At 36.6% G+C, this 12623-nt stretch overlaps 1 protein-coding gene across 1 annotated transcript; it reads left to right on the forward strand.

Annotated features, from left to right (window-relative positions):
* Positions 1-4656: 4656 nt before the first annotated feature.
* LOC105683001 (farnesol dehydrogenase-like) lies at positions 4657-12325 on the forward strand. Its single transcript, XM_012395282.3, has 5 exons — positions 4657-4819; positions 10584-10863; positions 11016-11139; positions 11448-11583; positions 11972-12325. Exons 1-5 carry the CDS (start codon positions 4799-4801, stop codon positions 12182-12184), a joined length of 774 nt encoding a protein of 257 aa, XP_012250705.2. The 5' UTR covers positions 4657-4798; the 3' UTR covers positions 12185-12325.
* Positions 12326-12623: the final 298 nt, after the last annotated feature.

Here is a 12623-nt window from a genome sequence, read left to right on the forward strand (position 1 = left end):
AAAAAGTTGAACGACGCTATATTCAGTTCAAATTGACATATCCTAATTTTAATTCGAAAAAAATAGGTGCCTCAAACATATAAATAAGAATCCGTCGGAAGAGTTTATCAATGTTGAAAATTGTTGGAGTTACTTTTATTAAATTATAACGAAACATAATTATGAATTTAATGAAAAAAATATGTTTATCGGGAAAAAAAAATTCGAAAATACCCAAAATAAGGACCAAACAAATTGTAAGTCGATCAGATGGTGTATAAATAAAATAAAATCAAATAACGGGCACAGCATATAGTGTATAAAAGGACTCACTTTTATAAATAAGTGTATACAATAAAATGGAATGGAAACGAAACAGAAATTAGGACAGTGTATAAATAAAATGGTGTATCAATGAAATAGAACAGCGTGCAGGTTTAAAATAAAATCCTAAATTGGGTTGTCAGTCTCCCTGGCGTATGAACATACAGGGTAAGTCACACCAAATGTCGAAAATGGGAGGGACTTGACAGGCACGAGGTCCCGCCCCTTCAGCCAATCAACAACTGGAAGGGTTCGGTATGCGATACAATGACTTGGGATAGGTGAGAAATATCAACGACTACTCAACCAGGCTGTTAGGTATTCATTTATTTTGAGTAGTTGTTGATATTTCTCACTTATATCAAGTAATTGTATCAGGTACCGAACTCTTTCAGTTGTTAATTGGCTAAAGGAGCGGGGCCTCGTGCCTGTCAAGTCCCTCCGATTCTCGACGCTTGGAGTGACTCACCCTGTATATATATTAAATACTTGTCTTAAAATTCGCCGGTTCGTCGCGACGGCCCAGGGAGAAGAGAGCGATTTTTATTTCCCCTTCTCATACCTTTATCGTTCCTTATCCCTACTCGTTCTCTATTGTCTATCTCTATTTTTTATTTTCTTTTGCTCGTCTGTTTTCATTCTTTGTGTACGTTTATCCCGTAACAATATCATGACATAACACCAGGGACTATCAACGCGATTATGTTTGACGAATCCCTCAGCTTGTTACAGTTGTTGTACAAAAATATGCACCGCAATAATCATTCAGCGATGAAAAAAATATAAACCTTGAAGGAATTATTCGAATTATCTTTTAGAGCTCTGGTACTTTGTATGAAAAAAATGAGCATCGCGATAATCATAATTGATATAATGTAAAAATGATCCGGATCTCTTATTTTTTGGACTCTTGGATTTGGATCTTTCGAAGTGATATAAAAATATGAGCCATTTTCATTCACATAAGAAAAACCCTTCAAACTTTTCAACGATTTACAAATATTCGGAAGAAGTCGATAAGTGCTTTCTGACAACTTGGTATAGATTACAAAAGAAATCAAGCCTGCGGGTTGAGCGTTGTTAGTGGTTTCTGCACTTATCGACTACCTCAAATTTACCGACCATATCACTCCACTATCTCGCCAACGGATTGTCGAAATCCGGCAAACACGGCGGATAAGTCAGGGGTCTGATATGACGCCGAAACCAACGAACCCGCTTTGTGGTGACAAATTTTTACCCAGGGCTAACTGCTTGACCAATCTTCTTCACTAATTTTCAGCCGATGGTCGCAATTTTCACTCGTAGATCGGTCTATGTAACGTAATGTCAACCGCACAGGCTGCGGAACTGACTTACACTATATGGGTGTTAAATTCCATTGGAATTATTAACGGTTCATATTATTTCTGTTGCAATATTGCTCGTTCCTACCCGTCACGTTAGGTCCCGATTGGACGCGAATCATTTTAATAATCGATGAAGAAAAGAATTATTTCATCACAGATAAGAGTAGAAATTAACCCATATTGTTGCTCTCTAATTCTCTTTAAACTCTAGTACCGCATTTTGGACGCAATAATTTTTCTGAATTTTCAAGACTGATTCTGCAATCGTTGACTCAAGATCGGTCAACCCTGCAATCTTCAGTCAATGCTCAGAGTTGTTTTTGCGACGGCTGGTTTTTGTTAACAATTATATGATTTTTTTCTGAATGTGATCATTTCTTTCTTTTTTCTTTTTTTTTAGGTTTAAACAATTTGATTTCCTGATATGAACTCGAGGATAATTTTCTGGGGGTAGGTATAGCATGTGTTTCATATCTAACGAAATTTTTTTCAAATTTCATGGGAACGCACACACAAAACAAAAATTCATGATGCAATACAAAAATGAATTTGGTAAGCCGGTCAGAAACGCGTTTTTTTTTTTTCTTCTCTACAGTTTCTTCGATCAGAAACCGTTTTTGACAATCAGGCAAAAGCCTTAATCGTTTTAAAAACGATGAATTGCACTCACAAAATCGGCGAAAAAAGTTTCTCCTGAATATAACAGTCTTAAGATACGAAAATTTGATGATTTCCATCTTTTCCTCACTGTATTTTGCTCATATTGAGAATCGTGCTGATCGCACTGTAGAAAAACCAACGGAATCGTGCTCAGCGACCCCGAAAGCTTCGGTAGGTGACATGTGTCAACGTCGTATCAAATCTCGTTCTCGGCTTATGAATGTTTTTAAAATAATTTGATTTTACCGACGTTTCCATCTCGAAAAATGTGATCGGGTGACTTCTGAAACGTCAAATTTTTTCTATGAAATTTGGAAAGCGTTATGAGTAAACCAGATTGTGAATCGTGAGATTGTTTTACATTTCTGATCTATAATTGAACCGACGAAAGGTTGCAAAACTGTGTGGAATTTTTAATTTTTTCTCTTTCCCCTGAAACTGGGAATCTCACGTAAAACTATAGCAAGTTTTAACCGTCGATGATCCTAAACACATACCCTAGAGCGTTCCACAGAATTAAGTACAACATCGCGGGGTCAAAAACTCGAAAAGTATAATCCGCAAAAAACAGGAAAATGGACAAACTGAAAGACCAACTTCAAATCAAATATGCTTTAAGGACAAACGAAAATTTCAATTAGAAATCAGGTTGATTTTTTTTTAATTATGTGGTACGTGATTTTTGAAGAAAAAGATGAAAAATTATTTGAACGATGGCAAACAATTTTCGAAATTCAAAAAAGTGAAAGAATTTTTTTCCCGTCCGATGACTTTTACACCATTTTCTTCCTCGTGAAGCCAAAAGAAATTATAATATTAACAAACTACAAAGACTACAAAGACAAGTACTTTAATTATTTTTTTTACCCTCCTTGAATTTCTGCCAAGAACAATAGATTAGGTAAAAATAATAAAGTAGGTAATGGAAAATATATTTTTTCAACGCATTTTAGAAACAATCTGGTCACCATTCATGTTGCAGCTGCGTAGGGTTTCAGGCCGCGTGGTCGAATTCCATCCTCGACAAAGCCATCGTATTATATTCAAGGTTATAATGACTCGGGCACATTTCTCCCAAACAAAGCGATGTACGGAAAGATTTTCGAAACATTAGTTTAACAGTTCCAAGGGGGTCACAAAATAGGGTTTTCATTTTTCGGTAATAGTTTGGAAGTGGGGTCCACCCTATTTTTAACCATAAAACATTGGAAAATCAACGTTTTTTTTTTATTTTTTCTCCAAATTTGTTCACCTTTACGGTAGATTGATAAATGAGAATACTAAAATATCAATGTTTAGATTTTGTGAATAGTTTTTTTAATTTTCAAATACCAACAAATGGTATTTTTGATGTTTGTGATGAAAAATTTTATGTTCTCGTTTTCGAAAAGTTGTAAAGTATTTTTTATTTTAAAGTATATAGAAATATGAGAATATCGGTAAAAAATGATAAGACTAAAAACCTAAAAATGATTATTTTTTCGTACTTTAAAATGATGTAAAATCATTAAAATATTCATTTTTCATAGTCACAGCAGTTTTGTTTTTTTATTAATTAACCGTAAAGATGAAAAGTTTAGAGAAAAAAATCAAACAATATTAGTCTCCCACGAATACAAATAGGGTGAACCTCACTGCCAAGAATCAAAAGTAGTATGTTCCAGTTCGAGCGAAATCACTGCCGACTCAGAACTGACAACTGATCGGATGTTTGAAAAATGAGAGGCAACGGAAAATCCAAGATGGTGGTTTTTGATAAAACTTACTTTTTATGTATAATTCCGGCGAGAAGAAGTCTCGAGAAGCCTGATCCGGAGAACGGACAGGGCAATCAACAAATCCTCTACGTCCTATCCTGCGACCATGTTGATCTATATTCATTTTATGGTGCCAAAAAGTTTCTGTACTTCAGTCCATTATGCTCATTCAAATAAGAAGTACGGTTGTTGCTCTAGTTTCTTCAACCGTCCTGGATTTTGGTTCCCTCTTATTTCTTGAATATCTGGTTAGTTATCAGTACTGATTGTGAGTATCGGTAGTGTTTTTACTCGAAACTCAACGCGCTCCCATTTGAAAAAACAAAGTCGACCTTCGAGTCACCCTGATACTTCGATTTACAATCAGGAACAAAAGAGAAACAATATATCTTGCGTCGCCCTTGAAACCATCAAAATAGTTCCCGGAACGTTTAGCCATTCGTTGTTTCGTTTGGAATATAAATGCCCCACCCTGTATAAACTCCGTGAAATTCTTTATCTCTCTTCATCCATGAGACTCTGAGGTCTATGCAGATCCACAATGTATAGGGTATTCACTTTCAAGATCGCGCTGGACAGTCGGCCTTATCTGAATATTTATGTCCTTTGTGAGTCGAGCGCAGTAGTCTGCAGTGTGTCTCCGCCTGTCAAGTGGGATCGGGTCTCCTGGTATTCCGTGAATGCCAATAACCCCGGAGTATAATCTGTGAAAAATTTTGATGGTTGAAAATGGAACGCTGGGCAGGAAAGGTGAGCGTCGATTGTTATCGACAATCATTATAGTAATCATAGCGATAATTGCGGTAAATAATTTGCACAAAATCCGAGATTTCGGAGACCTTGATTTTTATTTACGGGTGATTCCGTTAAAACTGTGGTTTTTCAATCTCAAAATTCTTGTGGCTGTTCCATGCGTATACCATCGTATACTTATTTCATTCTATTGCAAAAATGAGTGTGCAGAATTACAACGTTAAAATAACGGAAATAAGAATGAAATTGAAAATTTCCCACGCTGCGGTACAGACTGCGTGTTTATCCACGGTACTGACATGAAATAAGTTTGAGTAGATATTCACCAGCAAAAACTTTTAAAGACTTTTTGTTTTTTTAGGCAATGTTGGTATGTCGCTAGCGAAAGTGATATCTTGATATCAATTGATTGAAAAATTTACAATCGGATTCAGTATGACAGTGACTCTAGTGCATTCTAGGGTTATTTATATTCATTGACAAATGAGAAAAGGACAGAGATTTTACAAAAAACAACAAAATGACATTTTTTTCACTGGTTTTAGCCCAACAAAAAAAAAATGGTTCAAATCAAAGTTTCATTACGGTCTTAGTATGCTCTACAGCTGTCCATGTGTCGAACATGTGGTTGAAATTTCATAAGGATCGGTTGAGTTTTTTCGGACAAAATTACCTCTGGGCTCCGCCTACCTGAAAATCGTATAGTTTTGAGATGAACACGTTTAACGGTTTTGAGGAAAGAACATCTTACCTGAAGTCGTAAAAGTATCTCAGGTAGTAACAGATGGTAATAGCAACGTACAGGTCACAAAATGACATAAGACAATCCGAACATTATAAAATTTAAGTACAACACTTTTGGATGTATATATGTATATATTCGAAAATAGAAAAAAAAATCCATTTTTTTTAAATTCTAAAGGAGAATAATCCCAATCGATGGACTTGGTTATGTAGGATCCTATAACCTTAGGAATTTTATAAATTGATTGATTAATCATAACTAGTCACAGCTAACAATGCTGGATATAAAGAGAAATCACAGTTGAAACGCATCAGCATGACATCATCCGTCAAGTCACTGTGAATTTGGGTGAAATGCATAAGACGCAAAAATTCATATTCCTTTTTTTATGCGCATGTCGCTAACTCTTGTGAGATAATTTTGTCAGTTGAATACCTCTGATACTTCGTTTCGCTGCTGCAGCAGTTTGTGAAAAAATGATACAAGTTTGCGTGCAGGGCGTGAATTGAGAACTAGTCTAGGCGACATGTACCATTTTGACAGATTTCTGTTCACCTTTTCCGAAAATGATGATCCAGGTGACATTCGAATCGAAATAACACCTAGAAGTTTTTTGAGAAATTCGAAAAGGCGGAACAACAAATTGCAAAAGTTATCAACAATTCAGTGAAAAAACGGACGTTTGGTTTTTCGCGAATATCTCAAAAACTATCGCAGATTTCAGAATTCGGAAAAAAGATTTTCAAAGTGTGAAAAATTTTCAACGAAAAAGTCTCACTTTCCGAAACTCCACCGCTATTATCTACAGTTATAATATCTATTTGACATATCCGTGAAAAACCAAACCCCCTTTTTTTTCCTAAATTGTTAATAACTTTTGAAATGTGTTGTTCCGCCACTCTAAATTCTTCGAAAAGTTCCTCGTCGTCATTTCGAATCGAATGACTCCTTGATCAGAAGTTTCGGAAAAGGTGAGCAGAAATTCGTAAAAATGGTACATGTTGACCAGACTATTAGAATTTCTGTTCTCCATCTCTGGTAATTATGATCCAGGTGTCATTTGATTCAAAATGACACTGAGAAACTTTTTGAAAAATTTGAAGTGGCGGACAACAAATTGCAAAAGTTATAAACAATGCAGTGAGAAGAAAGAAAGAAGCTTGGTCTTTCGCGAATATCTCAAAAACTATCGCAGATATCAGAATTCGGAAAAAAGATTTTCAAAGAGCGAAAAATTTCTAACGAAAAAGTCTTACCCCCCGAAACTCCACCGCCATTATCTATCATAATAATATCCATTCAAGATATTCGCAAAAAATTCTTTTCTTTTTTCATTTTCAATAACTTTTGCAATTTGTTCTTCCACCACTCTAAATTTCTCAAAAAGTTTTTAGTTGTCATTCCGAATCGAATGACAGCTGGATCAGAATTTTCGGAAAAGGTGAGCAGAAATTCGTAAAATAGTACATTGTTACGTCCGATCGGTTTAGTTTTGTTTGGGATGGATCTTACGTGAACAGGAGTGTGTGTGTCTCGATTTTTTGGGTCCACTTTTCACCTGGGACTCGAGACCAGTGCAAAGTTGGAAATAGCGGTGGTTAATAATAACACGGGAAATTTGAGGATGATGTTTTACTCGAAGAGGGATTTGGTTTTATATGCTTGTCTCCTGGGATCTGATTTATTGATTTGCTTATAATCGGGAAAATTAATTTAAACTCTACTGGAAATTTACTCGTAAGAATCACTTGGTTCTTGAGATAACTACGGCCGGGTTAAGCGAGTTTCTCAATAGTCGCCTGATTCATAAGGAAAATCTAGAGGAAAACGAGCAACAGCCGGTTAAAGCGTGGTCGTTTTGAGACAGACTTTTCCTTTTGAGTAATTTTGAAATTGGTAAAATTGAAGAATTAATTATTGGAAACAAGGGTGAATTTCGAATCAATACGTGGTTATATTTCCAGAATAAAATATGAAATACAAAATTTATAATATAAATATACTAACTAACAGTTGATCAGAAAACTCAAGTTAGAATCGGGAGTGATATGAATTGGGGAAGTAAGAATTTGGAATGAGACGAGTTTGTATGAAAATAACACCTTGCTCAAATTGATTTGGATTTGGAGAAGATATTGCGAACTGCACTGGTGGACTTCCGATTCAACTTTTTAGAAAACTGCACTGAAGTTAAGTTTTGGTGGATGACTCTAAAAAAGGTCAAGCACTGAATGAATGAGTGGACTGAGAATAAGTGAGTAAGTAAGTATGTAAGTATGTAAGCAAGTGTGTCATTTTTTAGTTGGGTTCCAGTTTTTATACCAAGATTTTGAGGGCGGTGTTTTGTAAATCTCTACAATTGGTTAGAATTTTCTTTTGGGGGTTCTTCCAATCGTATGTGTTATCTATTTCGTTCAAAATGTTTAAAATATCTCATTGGTTGAGTTTTTCTCCCACTTGAGCCTGGTTATGCTGGGGTAGTTTTCTGGGGTACAAACACTTGAGTTTTATGACTATCTTCGAGAAATTGTTCGGTTTTTGAAAGTTTACTATTATTTAATGAACAAACTGGATTTTTACCAACTCCGGAATGGAAAATTCTTAGTGAATTTGAATCATTGATTTCTGTTTTTGAACGAAGGTTCTATCATGTTTTTTACGGATTTTGTATTATAAGATTGAAATTTGACTGAATTCTTTTAATTTAACAAGTGTAACGAGTGTGTGATAATGTTTTATTAAAGCGGAGACGGTTTAAAATTGTTCATTAGTAAATGTTAAAAATTGGTTCTTAATAATTGAAGCAATATATGAAGCTAATGGAATATTTCGAACTCGGAGTGGTTTACAATGTGAAGAAAAGGGTCTTGGCTTGAAAATGTGTGTGTGGACCAGGGATCTGTTTAGACTATTCTAGGGTTTTACGACCGACTCTCCAGATTCCACATCTGCAAGATCTCAGGTTCAAATGGTCATCTCTGAAACCTTGGTTTAGTTAAAATCTAGGGGATATTAAAAATTTTGAATTTAGGAGTCCCGTGGGACGTAACAACATGTTGACTGAACTATTAGAATTTCTGTTCACCTTCTTTGAAAATCATAATTCAGGAGTCATTTGATTAGAAATGACCCCTAGGAACTTTTTGAGAGATTCGGAGTGGCGGAACAACAAATTGCAAAAGTTATCAACAATTCAGTGAAATAAAACACGAAGAATTGGTTCTCCGTCAATATTTCGGAAACTATCGCAGATATCAGAATTCGAAAGAAAGATTCTAAAAGAGCGGTAAATTTCCTACGAAAAAGTCTCACCTCCCGAAACTCAACCGCCATTATCTAAAATGATAATATCCATTCGAGATATTCGCGAACAACCAAACCCACTTTTTCTTCCATCATTTTTAATAACTCTTTTAATTTGTTGTTCTGCCACTACGAATTTCGCAAAAAGTTTCCCGGTGTCATTTCGGAACGAATAGATAGTTGATGAAATATTAGCATTGATAAATCTTGAAAATCAATTCTATCAAGAAACGATTCTTCGCCTCAAAATTATTGTTATTATCAATGATTAGACTGCCAGAAATTTTTTTTAAAGATCTTGTAAATAATGCATTTGTTTATAACAATTTCTCAAAAAATATTAGTGAAAAATTGAAAAAAAATTATTTTCGTGTAGAGTTTGATAGTGAGAATACGCAATAGTCATAATATTCGAGAAATAGGAATTTATTTGTTTTATTCACGATTTTAATTTTTTCATTTCTTAGATTGTTGATAAAAAAGTGGAAAATCAAAATTTTCCAACGGGGATCTTTTCTCAAGCCTTTGAAAAATAGCTCCAGGCACTGAAAAAAATCTCAGGTCTTCAGTTCAACAATTATCATGGTTTTTATATTCAGTTGTGACTTGTAAAAAAAAATTGGTCAACGATTGAAAAATTGGGGAAAATTTTTTTTTCCCACGGATTATTGTTCGTTCAAGAAACCGGAAGGTATAAAATTTTTTTCATTTATTCATTTTCATATTTGATTGGTAAAACTAATTTTTTTTGTTCAAGTTGCCGAATCGGTCGGTGCGCGCGGAACTCACTTCATCCGTTTTTAGCTCTATTTCCACCGCAAAATTGATATCATAAAAAACGGCGGTCGAGTTTCGGGAGGTGGGACTTTTTCGTGGAAAATTTCCCGCTCTTGAAGAATCTTTTCTTCGATTCTCGATATCGAACTTAGGCTGGTTCGATTCGTTTCTTCTGTCCGAACGTATCCGAGTCGAAATTTCCTCTGTCCAAACGATCCCTGGGCAGAAAATCTCTGTAGAGACGAGTTCTGTCCAAACGAATCACTTCCAAAAGAACTTGCGGCAGAAAATAAATCCTTTTCATCATAACCTACGTATCTCCCGACATAAAACAGCAAAAAGAAAGTTCACAAACTCTTCTCTAAAGAAAAAAACACATTTTTTCCGCATCTTTTCCCCATGTATTTTCACCTGACAGATTTGATTCCAAAACCGCCACATGACGTCGGTCAAATTGTGGCCGTTGGAGTTGATTTAAAATCATCTTCACCGGATGTATACAGGGTGTATAAAAATTATCACTTTACCGCGCAGTTAATTTTCTCGGCTCAAAATTTGTATTCGAAAACTTAGTCGTGACCTGGGGGAACCAGAGGTAAAAATTTCCTTATTGGCTAGAGGAAATCTACTCAAAATCTCAGATTCAAAATTCTCTGAAAAAAAATTCACCGAGTTAACAAACACCGAAAAGTAATGACCCGTGTGCACCAAATGGCCCATTCAAAACTTTTGTTCTTTTCAAAGAAAATGTTTTCACTTCAAATTTCAAATTCATGATCGATTTTCCAACTAAAAATTTTCGTAGATTTTAACCGATCTCGAGTTGTGAGAGGTGAGTCGACCTGGCAGAGCTGTGACACGTCATTTCGATACACCCTCTACATTGATGATCAAAACTATGATCATATCAATATGCAATAAGCTTATTTCTGTTAGGTTGCCGTAGTGACGGGTGCATCGTCGGGCATCGGTGCAGCCGTGGCGAAAGCTTTGGTGAAGAAAGGATTGACGGTGATCGGCCTGGCAAGACGGAAAGATCGCGTGCTTCGTTTGAATGCAGAGCTGTCCGATTGCCCCGGCACTTTATGTGCCCGTGAATGCGATCTGAGCAAGGAGGAAAATATCTTGGAAGCCTTCCGTTGGATCAAAGATGAATGGGGAGGGGTCGATGTCCTCGTCAACAACGCCGGCGTTCTTCGATTGTCAACGTTGACGGGTGAAGATCAGCTTAACTTCGATCGATATCAGTCCCTTTAGGATATTGCAATTTATTAGGTCATCGCCAGTCAAGCGATGATTGGCTCGTGGCGGATATTATGGGTTCTTTTCGATCCGGAGGGTTTCTAATCCGATTTTGTGATTCGTTAGACGGCAGTACCGACGATTGGAGGCAAACCTTGGACGTGAATGTCTTGGCAGTTTGTATCTGCGTAAGGGAGTGTCTCAAATTGATGGAGAATCGCCCGTTCGGGCACATTATCAACGTATGCAGGTGCCCGATTACTTGCGAACTGCATTATGCTTGTATTTCCTCTTCAAATCATGACGCGCTGTCCCTCCAAAGTCACCGTAAGAATGCAAGAAAAATAGGGAAAAATTGTAATAATTAAAGTTAATGTTCCTGTGATAACTTTCACTCTGTGTGATTTTGTTTAAACTTTTTATTGATCATTCATTTATTTGTTTTTTTTTTTTTTTTCTTTCTTTAACCTTCAGCGTATGGCTATACAAGCCGCATAGTAGCGAGTGTTGATATTTTCGGCATTATTTGTGGACTTATGTTATCTACGTTTGTTGTAGCGTCGCCGGCCATCGGGTACCGAACTTGATTCCATTATTCCTCAACGTCTATCCTGCGAGCAAACACGCGGTGCGTGCGATTTCAGACACTTTGAGACTCGAATGCACCCGTGATAAGAGGAAGATCAAGGTCACGGTGGGTTAATAAAAAAGAAACTAAGTTAATGTTATAAGTTTATGAACAAACGCGCATTTGGATCTCGATTCCACTTCATCGCTGGATCCGTCGTGCTGCAGCAACGGCTTAAGGTCGGAAAAAATAGATTCCAAAAATGTAAATTCTGAATTGATATGGTTAGTGTAACGGACTGGATCGTGAGCCATCGTCGGAAACAGTTTGAGAGAAGAAGTCAATGACAATCATCGTTCAGTTTGACGATCGTCATTTTTCTCCCGAACTTTTTTATCTAAATCGTCAGAATCGAATTCCAAAAGAAAAATTATATTTCAATCTTGCCTTGGCGACTTTCGCGTCAAATTTTGTGGTACGCTGGTCATTGAAAACATGTTTTCTTACCCTACAGAATCTCAGCCCGGGTACTGTGGCCACTGAAATTGTAAAAGACGCAGAAAATCTGAGCGAACGATTGAGTGCGGAGGATATCGCAGAACTTGGTCGTCACACGGTGTACCTACAGCCCCAGGATGTCGCGGACGCAGTTTCGTACGTTCTGGAAACACCTCCCCACGTTGAAATACGCGAGTTGATTATAGAGCCCTTGGGAGCGCTTTTCTGATCATCTGTAACAGACGACACTGCGTGACCCTTAGAATCCCTGTGTCACAACTTATAACCAAACACATGAGAATCGCATCTGGTATTCATCTTTCGAACCATCCGCACAATGTGAACGTAAATAAAGAAGCGTTTCTGTTTATGGTAATTGTTATCCATGACTACGACCATTTTATCGTCATCGAGAATTCATTTGTCGTGACCTTGACAAAACGGCTTTCACACATTTTCGGATTGACACGCACAGCAAATGATTTCGCTTGAAAATTAATTCCGATCGATTATCTTTGTCCTCACAATCGATTCGCGAACCCTTTTTATGTACCTTCTTTCACATTCATAGCAGAAAACCAACCACGTTATTTGAGTCAGGTCGCGATGGTTGCAATAGTCGCTGAAGTCTGTACTCGCGACTCTTTTCCGTCAGTAAGTCGCTAATC

Source organism: Athalia rosae, chromosome 5 (assembly GCF_917208135.1).
Source record: "Athalia rosae chromosome 5, iyAthRosa1.1, whole genome shotgun sequence".
In the NCBI taxonomy this organism is placed as follows: Eukaryota; Metazoa; Arthropoda; class Insecta; order Hymenoptera; family Athaliidae; genus Athalia; species Athalia rosae.